We start from the raw sequence: 23,287 nt of genomic DNA, 5'->3' as shown, positions 1-23,287 counted from the left end.
AACACATGTAAAAAACCACTAAATAACACATAAAAATAAAAAAAAAAAATCAATAAAACAAATCTACTGTTCATTAAGTTTATCTATTATTAGTATACAATTTCTAATATATAAGATTATACCTTATTATTATTATTATTATTATTATTATTATTATTATTATTATTATTATTATTATTATTATTATTATTTTATTATTATTTTATATTAAAAATGAAAATTAGCTAAAGTAGTTCTAATAACTTTTATTTATCTTTTTGGTTTAGATCAGGCATGTTGTGTTTTCCTTTAAAAAAAATCATTCCCCCTTTTTATTTGGGTTTTTGAAGAGTTGTAGTTACCGATTTGAACAACATTGTTACATCTATTATCTATTATATATAATAAATGTGTTAAATTTTGTTGATGTGTCAAGCTATGAGGGCTCTGAATTTTGCTTTTTGGCGGGAAAACTTCGGGTCAGAGATTTTGGTATATGGGCTACAGCGGGATCCGTTTCCTATTATTATGACCCGACTTTATTTTCTCTTTTCCAAAATCCTAGAGAGCCTCCATCTCCATTCCAGCAACTGATTATTTGTTACATCCAATCTATTACAATCTCAAACCCTAAGGTAGCGTTCGTTTCATGGAATGGAATGGAATGGAATTAGGAAGTTTTTCTTTGTAAAATTGATCTTGGTTGGGGGAGGGAGGAATTTGAAATCCCATGAATTTCTTTAATCAATGAAATTTGTGACTATTTCAACATTCCATAGAAATCCTTCAAACATTCCATAGAAATCCTTCACTCTAATGAAGGAATGGAATGGAATGTTGAAATAGTCACAAATTTCATTGATTAAAGAAATTCATGGGATTTCAAATTCCTCCCTCCCCCAACCAAGATCAATTTTACAAAGAAAAACTTCCTAATTCCATTCCATTCCATTCCATGAAACGAACGCTACCTAAATCTCTGTCACTTATGACTTTGAAGATTTCAAGCTGGCCGATTTCATATATTGATTTCATATGGATCGTGGTATGTTTTTTTCTAATCCACAATTTGTAGAGAATTTTACTTGAATTTCATATGATTTCATATGTTCATCCGCTTCTCTCTTCTTTGCAGACCATTTCTTTTGGATCATCGGACGACGACTCGGGCGATTCCTGAGGCTGAAGACAACAACGGCAAGAGGCACTCCAGCGGCGCGATTAGGGTTTCGCTGTGAACCCTAACAACAGTGGCAGCGGCGCATTTTATTCTTGAAGATTTGATTTTTTCCAATGTATCAAACCGTTTGTGTTCTTCTAATCCGTCTCTTGCTCTAATTGTTTATTTGTTTTTTTATTTTCTTCAGGTGCAATCCAAGTTAAGTTTGTGAAATTTTAGTCATAAAATTAAACATCAATTTTGTTATTAGAGAAGGTATGTATTTCGTCTTCAATTTCGTTTGTAGTCTGACTTTTTGTTGGTTTCTTAAGTTTTTTTTTTTTTTAATTTTTAGGCTTGCATTTGGCTTTATTTCATGTATGGAAACAAGCTTTGTGATGTCAAAGTTCCTTATCTGATTCACCATACATATACTATTTGGTAATTTCAACCCATTTTTATATGGTATACCCATTTGTTGATTATTACAATGGCGCCACCGCATTGCATTGCATTTTGGTCACCGGTGGTGCCGGTTATATTGGCAGTCACACCGTCTTGCAACTGCTGTTAAGCGGTTACAAGACGGTGGTGATTGATAATCTTGATAATTCTTCTCAAGTTGCTATCAATCGAGTTAAACAACTCGCTGGTCATCATGCTCTTAACCTAATTTTTCATAAGGTTAATCTTCTTCACTTTACTATTATTTTTTATTTTTTGTAACTTGGGAAATTGGGGTTTTTGTTTGTTACAGTTGTTGAATTTTGTTTTTGGGTTTTTATTTTATTTTTATTTTTGTAAGTTGATTTATTTAAAATTGGGTTTCTAGAAATTTAGCTGAATTATGCCTTAATTATCATGTAAATAAAATAACTGTTCATTCACTTTGTTTTTTATCATATGTTAATTGATGTGGACCTGTTGCTTGAATTTGGAAAGTTGATTGGTGTTATGCTTTTTGGTTGGTATGAGTTCCAGTTTAGTGACATGAATCACTGAAATCTGCAGAAGTGAAAAGCTCCACCTTCAAGATCGTTCATAGCATTCAAAACCTGGTAAGGACCGACATTGGGTTCAGATGACTGTGGTATTGGGCTTTCTCGGCTTCAATGACGCAGATACTAGAGAGGCTGCCAGCATTTGGTGAATTTAGGTAAGTGATTAGCTATTTGTGACTCGATAGAGTTGTATTTTCTAATTGATTCGGTCACGCCTTTGACTGAAATAAAAGTGAGATTTAGTCACTCAGATATTCTAGATATTCTAAAGTTATAAAAGTTATAAAGTAGCAGGTGGTCCGATGTTAAGTGTGGCGATCAGATTCTCTAAAAAAGTTAGCGAATAGACAATTTATAGGTTAAAACTTATATATTAATATCGTTTTGTTGTAGATAATTTATTTTGTGGACAAAGCCATCCCGGAAGAACCGATAGAGTATATTTGAAGGTTTTGACTGCGTTGGCAGCTGCTGTGATCACATTTGGTTGTGATATGTCTGCTTTGGCGGATCTGAATAAGTTTGAGGCGAATTTATTGGTGAATTCGGTATTGGATTGGCTGCTTAGTTCGGTTCTGCTGCTCTCAGGTTAGGTTATAGGAACTTATTAGTATTATTGCATTAAACATGTTATGATTCAAATTTTCTTAAATAAAAGTTTGAGATTGGTGGATTGGGGTGTTGGGTAAAGGGTTTATTTTGGTCATTTCTAAATACTTGTTGAAATGGGCTGGGTCACATTGGGTTGATCCATAAAACACTTATCCTCCATCTTTGTAAAAAAAAATTAATAAAGGAGTTACTTATGGTTATTGATTTTGGTGCTTGGAATGAGCTTTAACGAGACATCATGAAATTAATCATGGTTTAGCAGATGCAGAAGGAACAAAGAACCTAAGTAATGATGCGATTGGGGGTCTTGCCGCTGCTGTACAAAAATATAACATGAGGTCAAAGTAGAGAGGCTGCAAAGAGTTACGTACATGGTTATATTCTAAATCTAATGGGTCAAACGAGTAAAATTGGAACAGGTTAAATTAGTTGAACAGGTCAGGAGTGACCTGAAACATATTTGAATAGTTACAACCTCTTAAATTGATTTATTGAAATAACTGAGCCAGCCGAACGGATCAATTCTGGCCAGATGGTCTAAAAGTAGTGTATGAAAATTTAATATTTACATTTAAGTAGTTGAAAACATGAATCTAGGTTGGTGATGTTTCCAGCAGGTGACATAATGTGAATCAGCGATTGAAATAGAAGTGAACACATGACTATGATCAACCAATCGAATGGATCACGATCAAAGAAGGTAACTAAAGATATTAGTATGTTCCGAATTTAGTTCTTGATGCATGGTGTGCATATATCATGATCATCACTATTAATTGGTGATTAATAATTTAAGAATACTGTGAAGAATTGCATGACATACGGATACAGGGCTTCTAGATATGGGCTAAAAGCATTCATGTTTATGAGAATATTATAAATTGCTTTTTTTTTCCATTGTTATCTTATTAAAGGAATTGATGATATGGATATCAGATTCTCCCTTTTTTTGGTATTTTTAATAATATTTATAGTAAATTGCCTGTAGTCCCTGTGGTTTGGGCCATTTTGCCAGTTTAGTCCAAAGGTTTCATTTTTAACATCTGGATCCAAAAAGGTTTAATCGTTGCCATTTTGGTCCAACTGACTTAACTCCATCCATATCTGTTAAAGCTGCCAAGGGCATTTTTGTCATTTCATTTTGGTCAAACTGACTTAACTCCATCCATATCTGACAAAAATGCCCTTGGCAGCTTTAACAGATATGGATGGAGTTAAGTCAGTTGGACCAAAATGGCAACGATGAAACCTTTTTTGATCCAGATGTTAAAAATGAAACCTTTGGACTAAACTAGCAAAATGGCCCAAACCATAAAGACTAAAATGGCAATTAACTCTAATATTTAAGACAAAAGAGGTTCTTTATGTTGTAAACCACATTGGCAGCCCCTCAATACCTTCAAGTGGTGGATATAAACATGACTTTGAAGTCAAGATTTGATTGTAGTTAAGCATGTTTGTTTTGGCTTTTGGCTTACAGGAATTTCAAGACAGTGTTATGAAAGCTAAGGATCCGAACGAAGAGATGATCAAGATACGAAAAGAAATAGTCGATTTCAATGTAATGCCTCATTGAATATATTTTGTTACAGTCTTGAGAATTTGCCATATCATATTGGAAATTTTTAATCATTATGCATTTATTTTGATATCATTCAATGGTCAGTTTCACTTGGTTTGTATGTCACACCAAAATACATGTCCAGTTGGTTACAATATGAATGGATTTATTTCTCTCTCTCTCGGGATGTCCCAAAATAAATAATATGATTTTTATTAATTTTAATTTTCACTACAACGTTCCTACACATTGTAGTTAATGGACAATTTACAAACTTCACTAAAAGTTTAACTTTAAAGGCCCAACAAAAAGAGTTTGAACTTCAATGTGGACAAACCAGCGTTGGTGACACTTTCTATCTTCTTGTACTCTTATGATCATCTTACAGACATGGTAAGATGGTATGAGGTCAACTGGTCCATGAAGTATATGCTTCTTTTAGAAAGGTCTTTTTTTTAATCTTTATTTTTATTTGGTTTATTTCACTTTTTATTTTGGTTCGAACCCGTTAATCTGCGAACATGAACCATTTAGCATCCCTATTTTTCAATTGGTTAATTTGCTTTGTGTTTTATTTAATGGGTCAAATCCTAATCATTATGCTTACACAATTAGGGTGACAATGCGTGGAAATGTGTATTGTTTTGGGGTGATATTGGTTGAACTCTTGACAGGGAATTAGTGAAGGATCTTAATTAGCCAAGTGGGTGTCTGCCAACTCGAAAGAGAAACACAATGTTGACCAAATACTTAACTCAACAGTGCGTTGGAAATATATAAGTTAATTTAATTAAGTGTCTTTTGCATTTTTATGTGAAATATAAAGATTTTTTTATTTGGTATTGAATCTTTTCTGTATGGGGTGTTCACGGGAATTGTCATCGGATTGGGCTCAGAAACGGTTTAACCGGGTGTATCGAGTGGTCCAACCGGGTGTACCGTGTGGTTTAACCGATTCTATCGGTCGATTCAACCGGTACTACCGGCCGGTTTGAAGTGGTTTTTAAAACATTGGATTCGCGAACAAGAAACGGCTAAATTTTTTAGAACTATTTTGTACTGTGCTTGAAAAAGATCTCTCCGAAAACAATGGGTGGAGGTTTTGAAGACCTTACTGTACGTTGAACGGCTAAGTTTCCATCGGTTAGTAGAATATTTGGTAGGGTCCCATCAGTTTCTTGGTAACGGGTTCTAATGCTTACCAAACCGAAGTTATTACTGTTGAAAAGGTATATAACTAAACAACTTATTGAATTACATGGGTCTTCAAGCCGTTACTTATAGAGGTTTATGATTTTGCATCTGCTATTTATCCAGTTGAATAATGTGGTTTTATTTTATAGATCTATACTATATTTACTAGGATTATTGTTTCTTTACCTTAGTAACTTTGATGATGTGTTAGTGATTGTCTTTATCTATTCTCCTTTTGAATATAAATTATTGCAGCCGGTCTCTCATGGGAGTTCAGTACATAATATAGTGTATATGCTCTTTAATGGATTATAGAAGTTAATGGGAAACTAACTCTTAATGTAACAAAGGTACATATTATAAAAGCTTTTATTAATGAGGTCACAATGGATATGGTTTAGCATGTTGTGGTCTAGAGTTGACTAAAATTTCTAATATTTTCATTTTTATATTCATAAAAAGATTTAAGGGTGTGTTGACATATTATTGTTGCTTTTGATTGTAATTTAAATTTTCCTACCCGGGTATCTACCCGGGGAATAACCTAGTTCGTTTTATATTTATAGTTTTCATTTTTTTATTTTTTCGACATGAATTTCATAGATTTGGGTTTTTGAAGAGTTGTAGTTACCGATTTGAACAACATTGTTACATTCGTTTTTATATTTATAGTTTTCATTTTTTATTTTTTATTTTTTCGACATGAATTTCATTGAAAAAGAGGTTGTATTTGTAATGGAGTATTTTTTTGGTATTGTAAAGCTACTAGTGGGGAACCCGCGCGTTGCAGCGGGGTCGTCAATACTGGGAGAGATAAATTACATATATCACTACACTTTTTAACATTATATATTAAAGAGTTTTTACTGATTAATATACTTGAAAGAAAGAAGAATAAATGCTCGAAATTAAAAAAATATTGTAATGAATAAAATTTGAACTTCCAACATGTCTAAAATTTCATTTAGTAAAGCGAATTCTTTTTATTTGACCAGATCGTGTACATCATACCTTGAATAATTGGTAAAAATTATCACTTCCATAACCAAAGTTACCAATACACAAACTGACAAACATGTATGTAACAAAGTATTTGCAAACACTTGCTCCACTACTGGAAAACAACACTTTTCAAACATATCAAACCAAATCACTTCTTTTTACTTCACTTGATGTACTAAGAGACCTACTTAAACCCATCACCATAACCCATTTTCCTTACAATGCTACACATGGAACACCTCGAGGGGCCTTTCAAGATTTACCTTACCCTTGCCCATGGTCAAACCAGTTAGGCCCAGAAAGTGTCGAAGCTCATCTTCTGAGGCAGCATAAGGGATGTCAATCTTGTTGCCAAGAATCAAGAAAGGTACCGTAGCTAATAATTCATCGGACAAAAGTGCGTCCAGTTCTTTTTTTGATTCTGCAAATTTTTTTGATGAAATCTCTCGTTTTCTCTTATTTTCTCTCCTTTAATGAAACTCTGGAACACAATAAAAAATTATTTCCTTCCAAATCTTTTCTTTTCTCTCATTTAATGAAACTTGGGAACACAGTGGTAGTGTCTAATGTAACTATTTAAGTCATATTATTTCATTAAGCTGATATTACAGAAATACATATGAACCTTGTCACAGGATGCTGATCAAACAGTGACGTGGACTGCAGACTGACCGATGTTCCATTCCCGACTTGTAAATCTAACGGATCACAACCCTGCAAATAGCAACGACTAATCAGTATACATAAAATTCTTCAACCCTTCATATACAACTTAAAATGACCAAATCGTAATACTTTTTATAAAACTCTAATTCTCTTCTAAACTTCTCAGCAGCAGTGAAAGTGTCTCTGGAAAAAAAATTTTGTTGGACATGTAAACAGTTTGACTTCAGACATGATTTTGTTTTGAATTTCATGTGATTCCAACATAACGTTCCACATGTTCATCATGCTGCACAAAATACATGACATGGGTTATAAACTTATAATTTACCAGTTACCACTGTTATTGTGTACGGTAAAAGTCGAGAAGGCGCAAGAATGCTGATGTGTACAAGTAGTTATTGCAGTATTTGATGCTTACCCGTGTAAGAGTTCAATGATTTAAGGCTGCAACTTTAGTTTCTTGAAAGTAAAAATGTTAACTTTGACTCTCAAAGTCAACATGTGTCTAGTTTTATTAAACAAATGGAGTAATTACACAAACAAGAATAAAAATGGGGAGTGATAGTGATATTTGATAAAGTATGACAAAATGTAAATTCAATTGATGTATACAATGCAGGGAATCTTGAAATTCTCATGGATTTAATGCTTTTTAAGTGAGGGCTATGTGGTCATTTGGACCATTTATCTTCTGTATGCAAGTCAATCTAGGGCCTCATGAAATAGGATTAAAAAAGAAGCTATGAATGGAAGTATATAATAAAGAGTGATGTCATTTACAAACCATACAAGTTATTTAATTGATGGGAGGGAGCAGGGATAATAAGTTACTGTAATTAAAAACGCATGGGCGGGGTCTTGAACGCTTATGTCCAACCGTTGGAACTTACAGTTTCAAAACTTAATGTTCCAGTATAATTTACATATATGCGGTGTTCATTTTTCATATTAAATCAACAAATGGTGGTCATATTGGTTACCTTAATTAGTGGGCGAGACGAATCCAAAACAAATGATTTAGAACGTGTCGATTGTTGAAGGACTCTATGCAACACCACTTTGTAGTTTGAGGCTTTGAGCGACTTCGCAACAACAACGATCACAATGGATACTAATTGTTAACACACACAAATCATATCTCGATATATACACAGTAGCAGAAAAACGAACAAACAAAACTCTATTTTTTTCTTGAAACATAATAGTATGTTTGTTCATCTTGTGTAAACCAATATCAGATTGAGTAGTCGCTGGAAACGAACGTAGGCCTATAGAACATATGTGATGAACCAGATCAGAATTAATACCTTGAATAATGGATAGTTGCCAGCGGCGTTGTGTCGAACAGTGAAAGAAGGCGATTCGAACCAACGACAGCAGTTCCAGGTGGCTGTCACGGCGAGTGGTGGCTGTAAAAATTACAAAACAAAGTTTGTAAGGAAGAAGAAAGTAATTTTGGTACCTATTCGTGAAGAGTAGACCGGTGGCGGCAAACGTAGGTGCAGTGGTATCAACGCTGCGACGAAACAATGATCGAGTTTTGTAATATAAACAAAATACATACCCCACTTGAAATTGCCGTTTTAAAGAACTAATTGGTTATTTTTATAAGCGAACAAAAGCGTGAACTGATTAACCTTTCTTAAACAGATGGCAAACCTCATGTGATATGTCAAACCTTTTGAAGAAAAAAAAAACGATGTCACGTAGTTTGACCCATTAATAACTAAATGGGTCTAAAATGCCAGCTCAATGACTGTTTACACCTTAAGTATTTGAATTCAATTAGAAATATATAAGTAATCTTAAATAATAGTTGGATTTCATACCCAAGTTGTGAGAGTGATAAATGTTCTCCAGGTGCCCCACTCAGCTTCTGTTTTTGTGACCTAGCAAAGTCAAAAAGATTAATTTTGCTTGTTTTAAAGGAAGTCAAGCCATCCATGCTCCTTAGAATTATTTTTTTTTTTATTTAGTTGTTTTTAACATGTATACCACCAAAATAAATAGCTTGAAAATTTACTCTTTTTAACCAGAGTCTTATTTAATTAACCTGATTTGGAAAGGGTGCCCATTTTCATTGCATTGCTGCAAAAACCACAAAGCCATAATCAACCAACAAACTTTATATTACTAATGAAAATCACAATCCAGACATTCATTATGTAATAAACACACTAAACCAGACATTCATTTGTAATAAATACACTAAATCTATATTTTATTGTTACAAAAAATTGTACTTGAGCTCAGAAAACATGAGTAAAAAGCCATTAAAACCGCTAATAGGTGGTTGTTGAACATCAAGAACCGAAGAGTCCTCATGATCGAATGCAAAAAAAAACCTGATTTTTGACACAAATAAGTGTATTTTCACCAGCCCGCTGTGTCGTTCGCCTCGTTTCAATCTATAGTCATTAAACGGAAAAAAAATTGTCATTGAACATACATAATTTTTGTTTACAAACATGACTAACTGATAGGATTTACGATGTTAGAATACGTACTATATAAAGAACATGCACGATGGTATAAGGGTTTCGACATAAAAATTTATTGACGAGTAACGATAGACAGTATATGTCTAACAAGTCAGCCTGAAGATATTCAGAACAATTAAATCCTTGACCTTCCTTGCATTTTGATTCAATAACACAAGTGAAAACACTATGTGAGCACGAGCTCTCCATGTTTATACTTGTAGTTCCAGTCCTCCTATTTGATAACCCCTGCATAGAATAAAGATTTTTTGGTTTGTTACATAAGGCTTCATGGCAAAGAGCTCAAGCCTATGAAAGAAAGTGAAAAGAAAAGAAGAAGCGATGAAGAAACATGTTGCTAATGAAAGATGAAAAGGAACTTGTTTCAATTTCAAACATATCGATATATGCAATTCAAGGTGTTGACGAGGAACAAACTTGTTGAAATCTAAAAAGATGAAAATAAGTAACCAACATCCTTGCTACAATAGACAGAATCGATCAAAAATCTTCAGCAAATATAGAGTGTAATTCGATAACTACAGTGTTTCATGGCAAACCCTAGCCGTTGGCCTTTGACGACCACCAATACCACAGCCCCTGGAACCACTGTCGCCGGCAGAGGGTGGAGTGAGAACGTAAGGGGGATTTGAGAGGAAAATTGAAGGTGGGACGATTCATTTGCAGTCTTTACAGGGATATTAGGGTTATGGAGGATTCAGTCGTGATGAAGGTGAAGAGATGAGAGGAAACTGTGGGTATTAGGGTTATATATTCAATGAGAAACGATTCAATTGTCTGAGAAGTTAATTTACTGTTATTCCATGATCAAATCCCTAAAACACCCTTATGGTGTCTTAAAATTTTGAAAAAGTTGCAAGTTTAGCCCTTTTAAAATGGCTTCTCTCTATTGTACATAATGCTTCAAAATTTATACACAAATAAAATTACTATCTTGTCCATCACTTCTCCTTTTTATAATAATATAGATATCAAGGTTGCACGCGTACTAGTACAGTGACGAAGCAAACCAATACCATCCAAACAACATCAATACCGATATTCGTTTTTATAATTTCCGAACACGTGTCGATTGCTATATCGAATGTTAATTTGTAGCACATCAGTAATGTAATAATGAAACAAACTAATGCTGACGGAAAGCTTGTCCCGTAGCATACCAGGCCGCTGCTGCAACACGCGGTAATTTTCACTAGTTTTTGTATAAATTTAAATCACATTATAACATGTTTATAATTCATTTTTTCAACATATAAAACACGTTTATTTATAATGAATGACCAAAGTGGCTTGCTCTCGCGGTATTCTATTAGCCTCATTATCCACCGACCTACTAGCCTCATCCTAACTTATTGTGTTTAGTGAGTTAGAGTTCTAAAAAACAACATAGGTTTACCCATTTGATCATGAAGCTGGGTAGTGTACAGTGGCGGAGCTAGCACATTAATTTTAGGTTATCTCGAAAAAAAATTTACCGGACAATTATAAAAAACAATAATAAATAAAATAAAATGAAAACCTAATAGATGTGTCCTCTTTTTTTTCATAGCTTGAAATTGTTGCATCACATCGTCGTCTTTTACTTTATCAAAAGTTTATTTTTCGACCGCACAAACCATAGCATTATTCAAATATTCCGGGCCCATTCGATTGCGTAAATCCGTCTTGACATACTTCAATTTAGAAGAAAAATATATTTCAACGGTTGCGGTTGCGACCAATAAAACCAAATCTAGCTTCAATACCCGATAAACCAAAGGACTTTCGGTTTCTACCATAAGATGAGCAAGATCACTTATTCAACTATCATATCGTTCTGCGTCTTGGGTTAACTTTATTAATTATATTTAGAGACTCCTTTCAATTTTATTATTGTTAATTTGGTCTTATTTTATCATTCAAGCATAATTATTCTACAAATTTTCGGGTTGAAAATGTTTGAGCTTATAAAAAAATAGGATTTTTGTAATATCAAGTATCCTATTTTTTGGTTAGAGGTATTCTCGTATTTTTATAGGGGTATCCTTTATATAAAACCGAAAAAAAGCACTACGAACACAGGGTTGAGCCGTAGCCCGTGCTAGGGCTCATAATACTATGATTCCGCCCCTGGTAGTGTGCCTTTTCTCACATTATTACCACTGCAACAACCGTCGTCAGTTCAACCACCGCTTCTTTTTGCGTGTCGCTCTTACTTGCAAAATGTTTTTGTGAACAGCAGTAAATCTTGTATAATCAAAGCAAGAGTACAATACTTTTAAGCAAAAGAACACAAATCAAAACGGTGAAACCACCGATTACAAGTAGCAAGATCGAACAGATCTTTCAACCGAAAGATTCTGCACTAGAAGATGAACAGCAGCAACAGGATATGATAATCTCGAACAGGACGAACAGCAACCAGCTTGAGAAATGTTCTAGAGAGCACCAGAAACACTGCACTTTGTTTTCTTCGTATTGTATAGACAAGAGAGAGGACCGAGTATAAAAGGGGCAGGGGAACCCTAGAAGCAGCCCACAACGGAGAGCCCAAGAGAAGACAGCCCAAACGTGCACAAAGGCCCAAACCTCGCATTAACGGGAAAAAACACAAAAAAGGAAAAGATTGTAAGGGTATTGAATTGGAAAGAGACATAAGAATAAAAGATTAGAATATTTTAACATCCCCTCTCAATTCAATACTTGAAACAATCAAACATATTAAGAAGAGAACAAACCTTTTCATGCTGTCCCGCAGATAGGCCTTTTGTGAGGATATCAGCAGCTTGATCTTCTGTTTTGATTCCCACCGTTTGGATAATACCTTTAGATATTTTCTCCCTCAAGAAATAGATGTCGATCTCAAAATGTTTTGTGCGTTCATGAAATACGGGGTTGGCTGCGATGGATATAGCAGCCGTGTTGTCACAAAATAACTGAGTAGGAAGTTTGACATCAATCTTTAATTTTGTTAATAAGTTGGAGATCCACATAACTTCACATGTCGCAGCACACATTGAACGATATTCTGCTTCAGCAGAAGATCGTGAAACGGTGGACTGCTTTTTACTTTTCCATGAAACACGATTATCTCCTAAGAAGATGCAGAACCCAGAAACTGACCTTCGGGTTCCTAGACATTTTGCCCAGTCGGAATCAGAGAATGCTTTCATTTCTAAAGAATCCCCTTTTTTAAAGAAAATTCCTTTCCCGGGGCACCCTTTAGATATCTTAAAAGTCTCATAGCAATTTTAAAGTGAGCTTGTGTGGGAGAATGCATAAATTGACTGAGATAATGGACAGGATATGCAATATCAGGTCTAGTGTGAGAAAGGTAGATTAGTTTTCCAACAAGTTTTTGATAAACAGTTATATTTTCTAAAGGTTGATTATCTTTCTCACACAAGTATTCAAAACATGATTGGGTTCCATGGGATATGTAACTGGTTTACAGCCAGTCATATCAAATTCAGCAAGAAGGTCTAAACAATATTTCCTTTGAGTTAGGCAAACACCAGTAGTATTTTTTAACAACTTAAAGACCCAAAAAATATTGTAGATTGCCCAAGTCTTTTATAGAAAATTTAGATTTTAGTAATAGTTTGATTTCATTAACTTGCTTAGGGCAATTACTAGTTATGATAATGTCATCTACGTAGACAAGGAGAATGGTAAATCTAGAATCCTTTTCCATAGTAAACATGGAATGATCACACTTACTTTGTTCAAACCCTAGATTGTGGAGAACGGAAACAAGTTTTTCGTTCCACATTCTAGGTGCTTGTTTTAAGCCATAGAGGGATTTCTTTAATCTACAGACTTTGGTCCCATTAGATTGATCATAACCATCAGGTAAGCACATAAATACTTCTTCATTGAGCTCTCCATAAAGGAAAGCACTATTAACATCAAGTTGGAAAACCTCCCAGTCAAATTGAACAGCTAAGGACAACATGCATCTAATGGTGACCATTTTTACAACCGGAGAGAAGGTGTCAAAGAAGTCAACACCTTCTTTTTGACTAAAACCTTTAGCAACAAGTCTAGCTTTATATCTTTCTATTTCACCATTAGATTTGGATTTTATTTTATATACCAACTTACATCCAATAGCTTTCCTTTTAGGAGGCAAGTCAACAAGTTCCCATGTGTCATTTTTATGTAAAGCTTTGATTTCTAAATTCATGGCATCAACCCAGTTGCTATCAGATTTAGCTTCAAAATAATTTTTGGGTTCACAGCTTTTGTTAAGAACGGTAGAAAAACACATTCCTTCAGGAGATAGATTAGCGTAGTTAAGGACCCTTTCTAGACCATATTTGACTTTTCCATCTACCACAAAATCATCAAGTTTGGAAGGAAATCTAATATTTCTAGACGACCTCCTAAGAGCAATGTTTGGTTGATCCTGAATTTCTCCCTCAGAATTGTTGTTATCCTCATTTTCAGTGTCATGCTCAGCCCTGTCTAGCCCTGATTCGTCACTACTGGGTTGCTTATTGTCAGCCATCCCTGAAGTAGTACCTAAATCAGTTGACTGCTCAGACCCATGTCCTGAAGAGGTGCTCGTTTGTGTATTTTCATCATTGAGAGGTTGGTCAACATCAGGGTTTTGGGTGTAGTTTAAATCGAATAAGTCAAAAAAGTTTAGGGTATCGGCTTCAGAAAAGGTATCATGATCAACAGATATTTTCTTTTCTTTAAAAGGAAAAACGGTTTCTTAGAACCTAACATCCCTAGAATAAAACATCATTTTTTGATCAAGACTCCAAAGCTTATACCCCTTTTTCTCATTTGAGTATCCAATCATAACACATTTTTCAGCATGTATGTTAAATTTATCAGAGTTATTTAACACAGTGCTAAAGCAAAGACACCCTACCACCCTAAGTTGACTTAAAACAGGGGCAAAACCAAACACTAGATCATACGGAGACTTCCCATTTAAAACAGATGAAGGGGTCATGTTAGTCAGATAAGTAGCAGTTAGGACACATTCAGACCAAAATCTAAGAGGAAAACCTCCTTGAAAAAGTAAGGATCTAGCAACATTCAAGAGATGTCTATGTTTTCTTTCAACGACCCCATTTTGCTGTGGGGTATGAACACATGAAGTCTGATGAAGAATACCATTTTCATAGCAAAAGTTATTCATTTGTTTATTAATGAATTCAGTTCCATTGTCACTCCTGAATACTTTAATTGATTTACTGAACTGGGTTTTTAACATATTGAAAAAACCTTTAATATGATAAAATACTTCCTCTTTAGACTTCATAAGGTATACCCACACAGCCCTAGTAAAGTCATCCACAACAGTAAGAAAATATCTAAAACCGTCCCTACTTGGAACTTTGTAGGGACCCCAAACGTCTAGATGAACCAGTTCCCCTAATGACTTAGTTTTGTGTTCACTTAAGGGAAACGGTTCCCTATGTTGTTTTGCCCTATGACAGGTTTCACAAGGTGTTAACTTAGAGTTTTTAATGTTTAATTTATTCCTTAGAACATGCAAAACAGGTTGTGCAGGATGACCTAACCTAGCATGCCAAAGATTAACATCACAATTTGCACTACACACCTTATTTGAAACAGAGGAACTACCACAGAAGTAAAGACCATCGAACTGATTACCAGTCACCAGGACTTTCTTTAGATGAGAATCCTGTATATAACAGTTGTGTTCATCAAAGGAAACAGTAAGCTTACAATCTCTAGCAAGTTTATGAACAGAGATTAAGTTAACACTGTAACTAGGAACAACGAATACATCGTAGAGAATGACTTTGTCACTTAACTTTATATCACCAATTTTTGTTACTACAGCACTTGTGCCATTAGGATGTTTAACTTTTTGTAACACCCTAGTTACTAATTAACAATTTTATATGTAAACACCAACAATTAGATGTGTAGTTAAGCCTACACATACTATAAAAATACGAGTTTATTAAAACTTTTACAATTCATAAGTTATCCTACATAACGTGGTTGAATTCGTTGTTTAAAATTTGCAATGTGTCACAGTGCGGAAGCATGTATCTATATCGTGTTCAGTCCTTCGTTGAGCTTGATCGTCTTCCAGCATTCAAAGTGTACCTACATTTCATAAACACGAAATGCTTTAGTCTTATGGGCTTTAAAACGTGTCCAAACGAGTCCGGGATGTGACACCTGTGTCACCACGACCATCAAACAAATACCAAACCAATGAAATATTGTATTTCATAGTTGGGATTTGTATAAACATGCGTATCTTTTGCACATATTAATTCTTGTTCGATTTCGGGCTTTAAATCACTTTCTAGAAGGTTATACGCGATCTGATTCGTAAATATAACCAGTTTAATGCAACAAACACTCCGGAATAGTGACATAGGCTTAACATATCTTAAATAACCCTTACATAACTTAGAAATAAGTTTTGGATGGTTTGGTATGCCGAAATCCAGTTTATTCGCTTACAGGGACTAAATTCGACAAACTGCGAAAGTATGTCAATTCGTACTGTAACAGACCTTCCGGAACTTGATCATAAGTTAAATATGCCCTAAATATCCTTTACATAGCTTAGAAATAGGCTTTGAGGTGTTTGGTGCGCAAAAATAAACTTTATGCTCATTCAGGGACTAAAAGCGTCAAAAAGTGCATAACTTTGCATTTTCGCGCATATTTTACGTTCTGAATACTTCCAGACTTCCAAAAATTTATGTAAGCATCCTTATATTATGCCTTTGTGTTTGGCATGAGAAAAATCCATTCGTCGCGCAATTTGGATCGTCTTTCGCGCTTATGCGCATTCCGTCGTAATTAAGCGAACATTGCGATCGTACGACCAAACGGACCGACATCCGAGATATTTTTGAGCATGTTTTGAGTTCCCTATACTTTAACTTCATTTTAGAGGTTTGAAATGAGGTTAACGGGCCTTAAACCTGTCGAAAATGGACTTAAATGCATGCAGGGGCTAAAACTGTCATTTTTGAAAAGTTGTGCTGATCAGACAACCTCAGGCGGCCTGCCTGAGTTTGTGTGGATCCTGAAGCGGGCCGCATGGCCTCCCCAGATCTGCGTTTTTGTTGCAAACAGCTGCTTACAGCTGTTAACCACTTCTAAACCACTTGCAAATGGTTTCTAACAATCCTAGGGGCTCCCATGGGTTTGCAATTCAGTGGGTGTGTGTTGTACGGCCAAGATTTAACGCTTGGGGAACAAGAAACGATCTTAACGGTTCCATGTTTCCTATAAATACCCAACCCCAACTTCATTCAAACCCACTTGATTCTGAGATTTTCTCTAAGTTGGAGTTATACACACTTCATACCTGAGAAATACTCGGAAATCAATCTTGCGGGGACCTTCTGTAAGTATTCTTTCGCGTTTTTCGTTCGTTTTAGCGTTAAAGTCAAACTGTGTTTGACTTTCTGCATTGACCAGTTTATGGTCAACGCGAAGTTCGTTTGAACTGCATAACGTGAGCGTAATCACGATGGTTATAGTCCCTAGTGACTATACCTACTGATTACCACGTTATCTAGGCTCAGTGACGAGTCGTAGTTTCGGCCAAAATGCGTTTCCTCGCGTATTTTATAACCAAACTACTCTAGGGTATTAAAACCGTTTGTTTTAATACCAAACCTCTTTTCTAACTTTACTAAACATGTTCTAGCATGTTTAGCTCGTCGCTTTTAGAATTGTGCTTGTTTAGGGTCGTAAAGGTAAGCGATCTAATCAATCGCTTATACTTTCGAACCCGACCCATTTGGTCGATTATTAGGATCCGACCAAACACTTTAGGTGACCATAGTTTTATAGGGAATAACCTTCCGAGGTTATACCTTATGGTCACGTCGTTTAAGTAGTCGTATGATAAGTAGTTCTTATGCCTTAGATAAATTACCAAAATGACCTTTTTGCGCTAAAATTCATTTTAAGCCTATGTAACGTAATTTTTGACATATAAACTGTTTTGGCAACCATATTAAACATGTTAAGGCATATCTTGCTTGTCATAGGACTAGTTAGGCATTCCGAACGCGTTTTACGCAAAAGACGCGTTAAAGTAGCATAAGCTTCCTAAACGGGTCGTAATGGGTCAAAAGCACTTAGGATAGGTTTTGTTTTAGTACGTAGGCTTTGTTAAACCATATTACATAAGTTCCCATACTTATTTGGTTTACGAACCCTCGTACTACCCGATCCTCCGATAGGTCCGTTTATTAATGTAGATACCTATATTAGGTGCCGTTTGATTCCGTGATCTTCTAGCATTGCTTGGTGGTTATCCTAGGACTTCTAAGCAATCTCAAGTGAGTACATAGACCCCTCTTTTACTGTTTTCCAAACATTTTGGGGTGAAACACATGTGCCTACTTGTTACTTTCATGATTTCATGCTTTTATATCATATACTTGCTATGTTCATTAGTACACTATTAGTACATGATTTCATTGTGTTTTTACTATGTATGTTTACTTAGCATACTTAGTACATCGTTTTACATGACATTTCATGCTATGTATGTTCATCATACTTAGTACATTTTACATCACATGCTATGTATGCCCATTGTGTGCATATTTAGTACATCGTTTTACAAGACATCTTATACTTTGTATCATGCTATGTATGTCCATCCGTCGCATACTTAGTACATTGTTTGTGCATTCTTACCTATGGTTTGGTGATTACATATTTCACTTGCCATACATGACATTTTGTTTACACATTACTTGATTAACATTTGACAACGGTTTAGACATGGGCAATTTACATTGGTGGTTTATGTGGGTAAGTGATTTGAGTAACGAGACGTGTGTAATGTGATACAAGCATGGTGGATACGCCGCTGGTACTTCCTATATATAAGTGCTTATATTATATTACATGGCGTAGCGTTATTTGAATCATTCATTTGGATTTATACATTTTTACACAAATAACATATTTTTCACAAGACATTGTTTTACAAGACAGTTTGTTTTATACAAACTCATTTTTACTTGGTTATTCATTTAACCTTACATCAGTCTTTTTAACTATACATATCTATCATCGATTTTCAAACATTTTATAAAAGCAAACACTTAAACTGGATTCATGACAAGTGTTTGTTAAACATTTTCTCAAACCTAGGTCATGAATCCTATTTTTCATAAAACCTATGTACTCGCCGGCATTTTTATGCTGATGTATTTTCACATGTGTTTCAGGTACGATAGTTGATGACTATTGATGATGATATTGATGCATGCTCACATAGGATTGGACGAGGCCTTAGTGACATTAAAAGATACAAGACTAGTTAATTTTGTTATGTTTCTTTATTGTTAAGACATTGTAACTCATTTAATTCAATAAAACGAAATTTGTTTAATCCATGGTTGTGAAACAATGATTCTGTTACAACACCCCCCGACGTTTCCGCCACGTTTTGTTGTTTTACGTGGTCGGGGTGTGACACGGGAAACCATTGATTCCAAAAACAAAAATTTGAAACTGATCTCCACCGTAACTTACAGTGGCACCGTAAGTTACGGTGGCCTCTGTAATAAAATTTTCCTGCCGTACAACAGTAGATAACCACCGTAAATAATTCATCTCCACCGTAAGTTATGGTGGCACCGTAAGTTACGGTGGCCCCTGCATTCAGCCTTTCCAATTTGCCGTAATTGACATGAAATCTTTCGTATCTTTAAATTCGCTTGTCCGTTTGACCTACCGTTTCTTCCTACATGTTTGTAATTTGATTCTCCATCATATGGAGTTAAAGTCCGACATCCGGCTTAATAAATTTTGAGACTTTTATGCATTCGGCTTATTACCTTTTTACAAGATTTTGACCCGTTTACGCTTAAATGCATATTTTGACCCGTTAAGGGTATTTAAGCCTTTTAGTCTAGAACTTGTGCCTTTCTTTTGTCGCTACAAAAGTTCCATATCTAATAAATTACAAATATTCCACCACAACTATTTTGTGGCGGATTTATCATAATGAACCCCGTTTTCCCAATTTTACCCATCGGTTGGTCATTTTACGAAAATGACCATTTTTGAGCATTTGACCCGCGAATGTGCGTTCCTATGACCTTTGTTCATGTCTAATGATTCCATAACCTTTATGCGAGTTCTTAAACGACCTCTATGAGTCGTTTGCCCAATATACCCTTCAAGGGTGTTTTTGTCAACTTTAGTCCCTCACTTAACGACGAAGGACTTTCACTAAATATTTTGACCAAAATTGTATGTTTAACCAAAAAGCTTAGTTATACGTACCTGGCTCGGGTCAAAGTATTGACCCGTTTACTTAACTTTTGCTTTAAATCTTTATAGTTAAAGCGATGCAGACTTATGTTATTTCCTGTGATTACAAAACTCAACAAGCAATTATCAAATGTTATTGTCAAATGGTGTTACCCACACCAATTGACCTATTTAGTCAAATTGACCATTTGTCCGTATGAGATGGTATTTAAGTACCATTTCATCCCTTTAAACCTATCCCGGTTTTTTTCCTTGTACTCGTTTTACTTAAAACCGTTTTTATTTGTTCGTCATTACATGACCAATTTACCATTTTACCCCTTTTCCCATAACTCATGATTTCTTACCAATTTCCCTTGTTCCGACTCTTATTGAATCGTGTCGGAACATTCTATACCAACCATTTAGTAGCATTCATAACCAATATTTGCAATTATGTAATTTTGTACATAATGTAAAGGGGCGTAAGCTTTACTTACCTCGCATCCGAATACGCTTTCTTCTTTCCTTCTTGATTCGTTTTACCCGTTCACTCATCAAGCTTCCACCTAGCTCGTTAGGCGTCAAACTATCATCATAATTCATAAGATGGTTAGATTAGTCATTATCAATTATGACTACTCCATCTAACGGGTCTTAGGCCGACTTTATCGCTCGGTTAAATCATTGGTTAGTTTGACTTCCTAGTAGTCAATTGATCTATCATCATACTCAAATGCACACTTCACATGGAATTTCAACATTTTAGCTTCGTTTAGGCATTTTAACAAACACCTAGTGGGCATAATTTTACATATTTACTAACTAGTTCTTAACTAGTTATTTTTTTTACCAAGACTTACATCACAAATCAAACCTCTACGTCTAGTATTCATGAACTACACATCATATTTTCAGAAATCAGTTTCTATGCATCAATTTACACTAGATTAGCATTCTACATCCTAGTGTTCATCATTTTCTCACAAACCCATGAATCACCTTCAATGTGTTCATGAAATTTTCAAAATTTAGCCATGATTTCACATGTTATTGTCTAGGTTTTACTACTAGACACTATATCAACCCAAATAGCAAACATGCAACATAATTTTCAGATTTCCCAATTTCATGAGAATTTCAAGTTGAAAGTTTTCATCAAATTTTACATACCTTGTAATCCTCTTGTGATGAGGATCAGTAATCTATGCTCAAATTTCGATTTCAACTTGCATTGAGCCTTCAATTTGAGAGTTTAGTGAGTTGTTAGGGTTTTGAGGGTGGAGGTCGCCCTCCTCTTCCTGTTGATCGAACTAGACACCTAAATGGTGTTTTGGTTTTATTTCTTTTTTTTTTAAACTAATAATAATAGTTTCAAGTTTAACAACATTAGTCCCTCCCCTTTTGTTTAATATTTGAATAAGGTTATTCTAACCTTATTTCAAGTTATTTCTAGACTTGCAGTTAACTAGGTTATAATTTTTCCTAGTTAATTAGTTCTTGTTCAAAAACCTATTTTATTTTAAGTCCCGTTAAATCTCGGGCCTTTTTATATACTTTGCTTTCTCAAAGTATTTCCCACCCTTTTAATAAATATTAGATTTATTTATTTAAATCCTAATATTCACCGGGTTAATTTTACCACTAACTGTATTTTACCCGTTTTTACTATTAACGAGGTTTGATTACCAAACCCGTTTTCGGGGTGTTACAAGTCTACCCCCCTTAAAGAGGTTTCGTCCTCGAAACCTTTCCTACATAGTTCATCGAGTTCTAAACTCGATGCGTTTGACCTGAGTAATCTTTTAAGCATTACTCATACTTTAACCAATTGTTAGTATTACCAAAAGAATTATGGTAATATCTCTTTGGTTACAGAACATCTACGTACCTCATACGACATAATGTAACTTGAAATAACATAATTCCGTTATTTCTACTAGTTTAGTTAACTTAGCGATATCCATCGCTTTTATATATTATCGAACTCTTTGTGAATCCGTTACCTTGACCCGTTTAAAGGTCTTTAGTGAAATCTTTCACTTTTAGCAACTATTTCTTTTGTTTTCAAATTCATTTATTCGGTTCAGTTACTCCGAACCCTCCACTTACGAGCAAAACAAATTTCTCGATTCGAATTGTTGACCTTCACCGGTCTCACTAACTAGACTTATTAGTCCAGTTACTTTTTACCGCTCCCTTGGTTATAATGTGATTCTATTTCATATTGCATTTCCTAACCGTGATCGCGTCACATCTTGTTTAATTTATATCAACCTTTCATTTTCGAAAATATCACTTTCTAATATATCGTCTTGCGCCTATAAGTGTCAAGACTTGAATCTTCCATGCTTACTATTCAAATTCCTATCAGAATTTATATTTGTAAAAACGTTATTTCTTACTAAAACCGAAGTTTTAGTTTAGGATCTTCTCTTAACCTTTGTCAATTATCCATACCAGGATATTGACAGTCCATAATTTATTCCTTTATAGTCTTAGTTTTATGCGGGAATTCTTAACTGATTCCCTTGCTTTATCTAGTTAACCGCGTTAGTCTGTCAACATGTTTATTTCGCGCTTGTCTTATATTTAACAAGTGCTTTGTATCTGTTATGATAATATCTTGACTTCAAATAGATTTACCGGCTAGACTAATCGGTCACCGTCACTTTATACCCCATCACCTGGGTATACTATTTTGCCACCTCCGGCCTTATGTGTGTATAAGATTTTCTAAATCACTTCATACCACTTATGTTTTGTTAAACGTTGTTTTTGACTAAAAATTGAATTTTTAGTTTTACGTTTCCTCTTTGTCTCACTAGTTTGCGTTTTTCCTGTATATATTCCTTTATGACCCATCACGTAGGTTCATTAATGTTTCGCGCTTCCATTATTCAGTTTGCGCTTACTTGCACTACTTAGTTTTTATACCTTATTTATCTCGTTTGACTTGTTCGTGTGAAATTTCATCACTTGTGAACATCAAACTCCATTCTTTATTCGACCCGTTCAACCTTAAAATAGTTGAGCGTAGTTACTAACATTTCTGTTTGCAAATTTTCATTGTCTTTTAGTCATGACTCATATTCCGAGTCTTTTGACTTTCTATTTCGCGTTCCCGTCTCTCGGTTTACGCATTCTTTCCAAATCCTACCCATTCATCGGGTATCTTTACCGTAATCATCTTCAAGTAACCATTCTTATATGGTTTTAGACGTTATTTTAATTTATTTGGTCGTCTTAGCGAGATCCATCGCTTTTATTCTAATTAATCCTTTATTCTTTATTCGATTCGTTTGACTTGTCCATGTGAATTTCATCACTTGTGACAGTCAAACTTTTATCCCTATGCCTTAGCATTCCAATTGGTCGGTCTATATTTTTC

The 23,287-nt window shown here is 34.8% G+C and overlaps 1 protein-coding gene and 1 long non-coding RNA gene across 21 annotated transcripts; one reads left to right on the top strand and one right to left on the bottom strand.

Moving 5' to 3' along the window:
* Positions 1–884: 884 nt before the first annotated feature.
* On the top strand, positions 885–4,416 carry LOC110884087. Of its 9 annotated transcripts, XR_004869450.1 has the most exons (9): positions 886–1,024; positions 1,115–1,274; positions 1,347–1,414; positions 1,494–1,579; positions 2,150–2,294; positions 2,533–2,727; positions 3,014–3,113; positions 3,369–3,451; positions 4,232–4,416. It is a non-coding gene; the product is annotated as an uncharacterized LOC110884087 (long non-coding RNA). The 9 variants fall into 9 exon arrangements; XR_004869449.1 differs by having other exon boundaries at positions 885–1,024; positions 1,115–1,414; positions 3,011–3,113; positions 3,349–3,451; XR_002560926.2 differs by having other exon boundaries at positions 1,115–1,414; positions 3,366–3,451.
* A 2,102-nt stretch (positions 4,417–6,518) lies between these two features.
* On the bottom strand, positions 6,519–10,397 carry LOC110884089. 12 transcript variants are annotated; one of them, XM_022131751.2, is made up of 9 exons: positions 9,682–10,397; positions 9,520–9,582; positions 9,228–9,262; positions 9,004–9,063; positions 8,637–8,690; positions 8,482–8,564; positions 8,155–8,256; positions 7,304–7,460; positions 6,519–7,222 (listed from the first exon to the last, which is right to left on the bottom strand). In XM_022131751.2, exons 1-7 carry the CDS (start codon positions 9,907–9,909, stop codon positions 8,219–8,221), a joined length of 561 nt encoding a protein of 186 aa, XP_021987443.1. In that variant the 5' UTR covers positions 9,910–10,397; the 3' UTR covers positions 6,519–7,222; positions 7,304–7,460; positions 8,155–8,218. The 12 variants fall into 12 exon arrangements, 10 of the variants coding, with proteins under 10 accessions (XP_021987443.1, XP_021987441.1, XP_035834476.1 ...); XR_004869447.1 differs by lacking the exon at positions 8,637–8,690 and having other exon boundaries at positions 8,482–8,583; XM_022131749.2 differs by having other exon boundaries at positions 8,482–8,690.
* Between the last annotated feature and the right edge of the window lie 12,890 nt (positions 10,398–23,287).

Source organism: Helianthus annuus, chromosome 10 (assembly GCF_002127325.2).
Source record: "Helianthus annuus cultivar XRQ/B chromosome 10, HanXRQr2.0-SUNRISE, whole genome shotgun sequence".
Lineage (NCBI taxonomy): Eukaryota > Viridiplantae > Streptophyta > Magnoliopsida > Asterales > Asteraceae > Helianthus > Helianthus annuus.
This window is presented reverse-complemented; position numbering and strand designations above follow the sequence as displayed.

Excerpts from the sequence above, each read along its gene's own strand:
- LOC110884089 (XM_035978579.1), bottom strand. The coding sequence starts at position 9,909 with ATGCAGGGGTTATCAAATAGGAGGACTGGAACTACAAGTATAAACATG. Across the intron at positions 9,583-9,681 it reads TCGTGCATGTTCTTTATATA|ATTGAAACGAGGCGAACGAC; the intron begins GTACGTATTCTA and ends TAATGACTATAG. Across the intron at positions 8,691-9,003 it reads TTATCACTCTCACAACTTGG|CGTTGATACCACTGCACCTA; the intron begins GTATGAAATCCA and ends GTTTCGTCGCAG.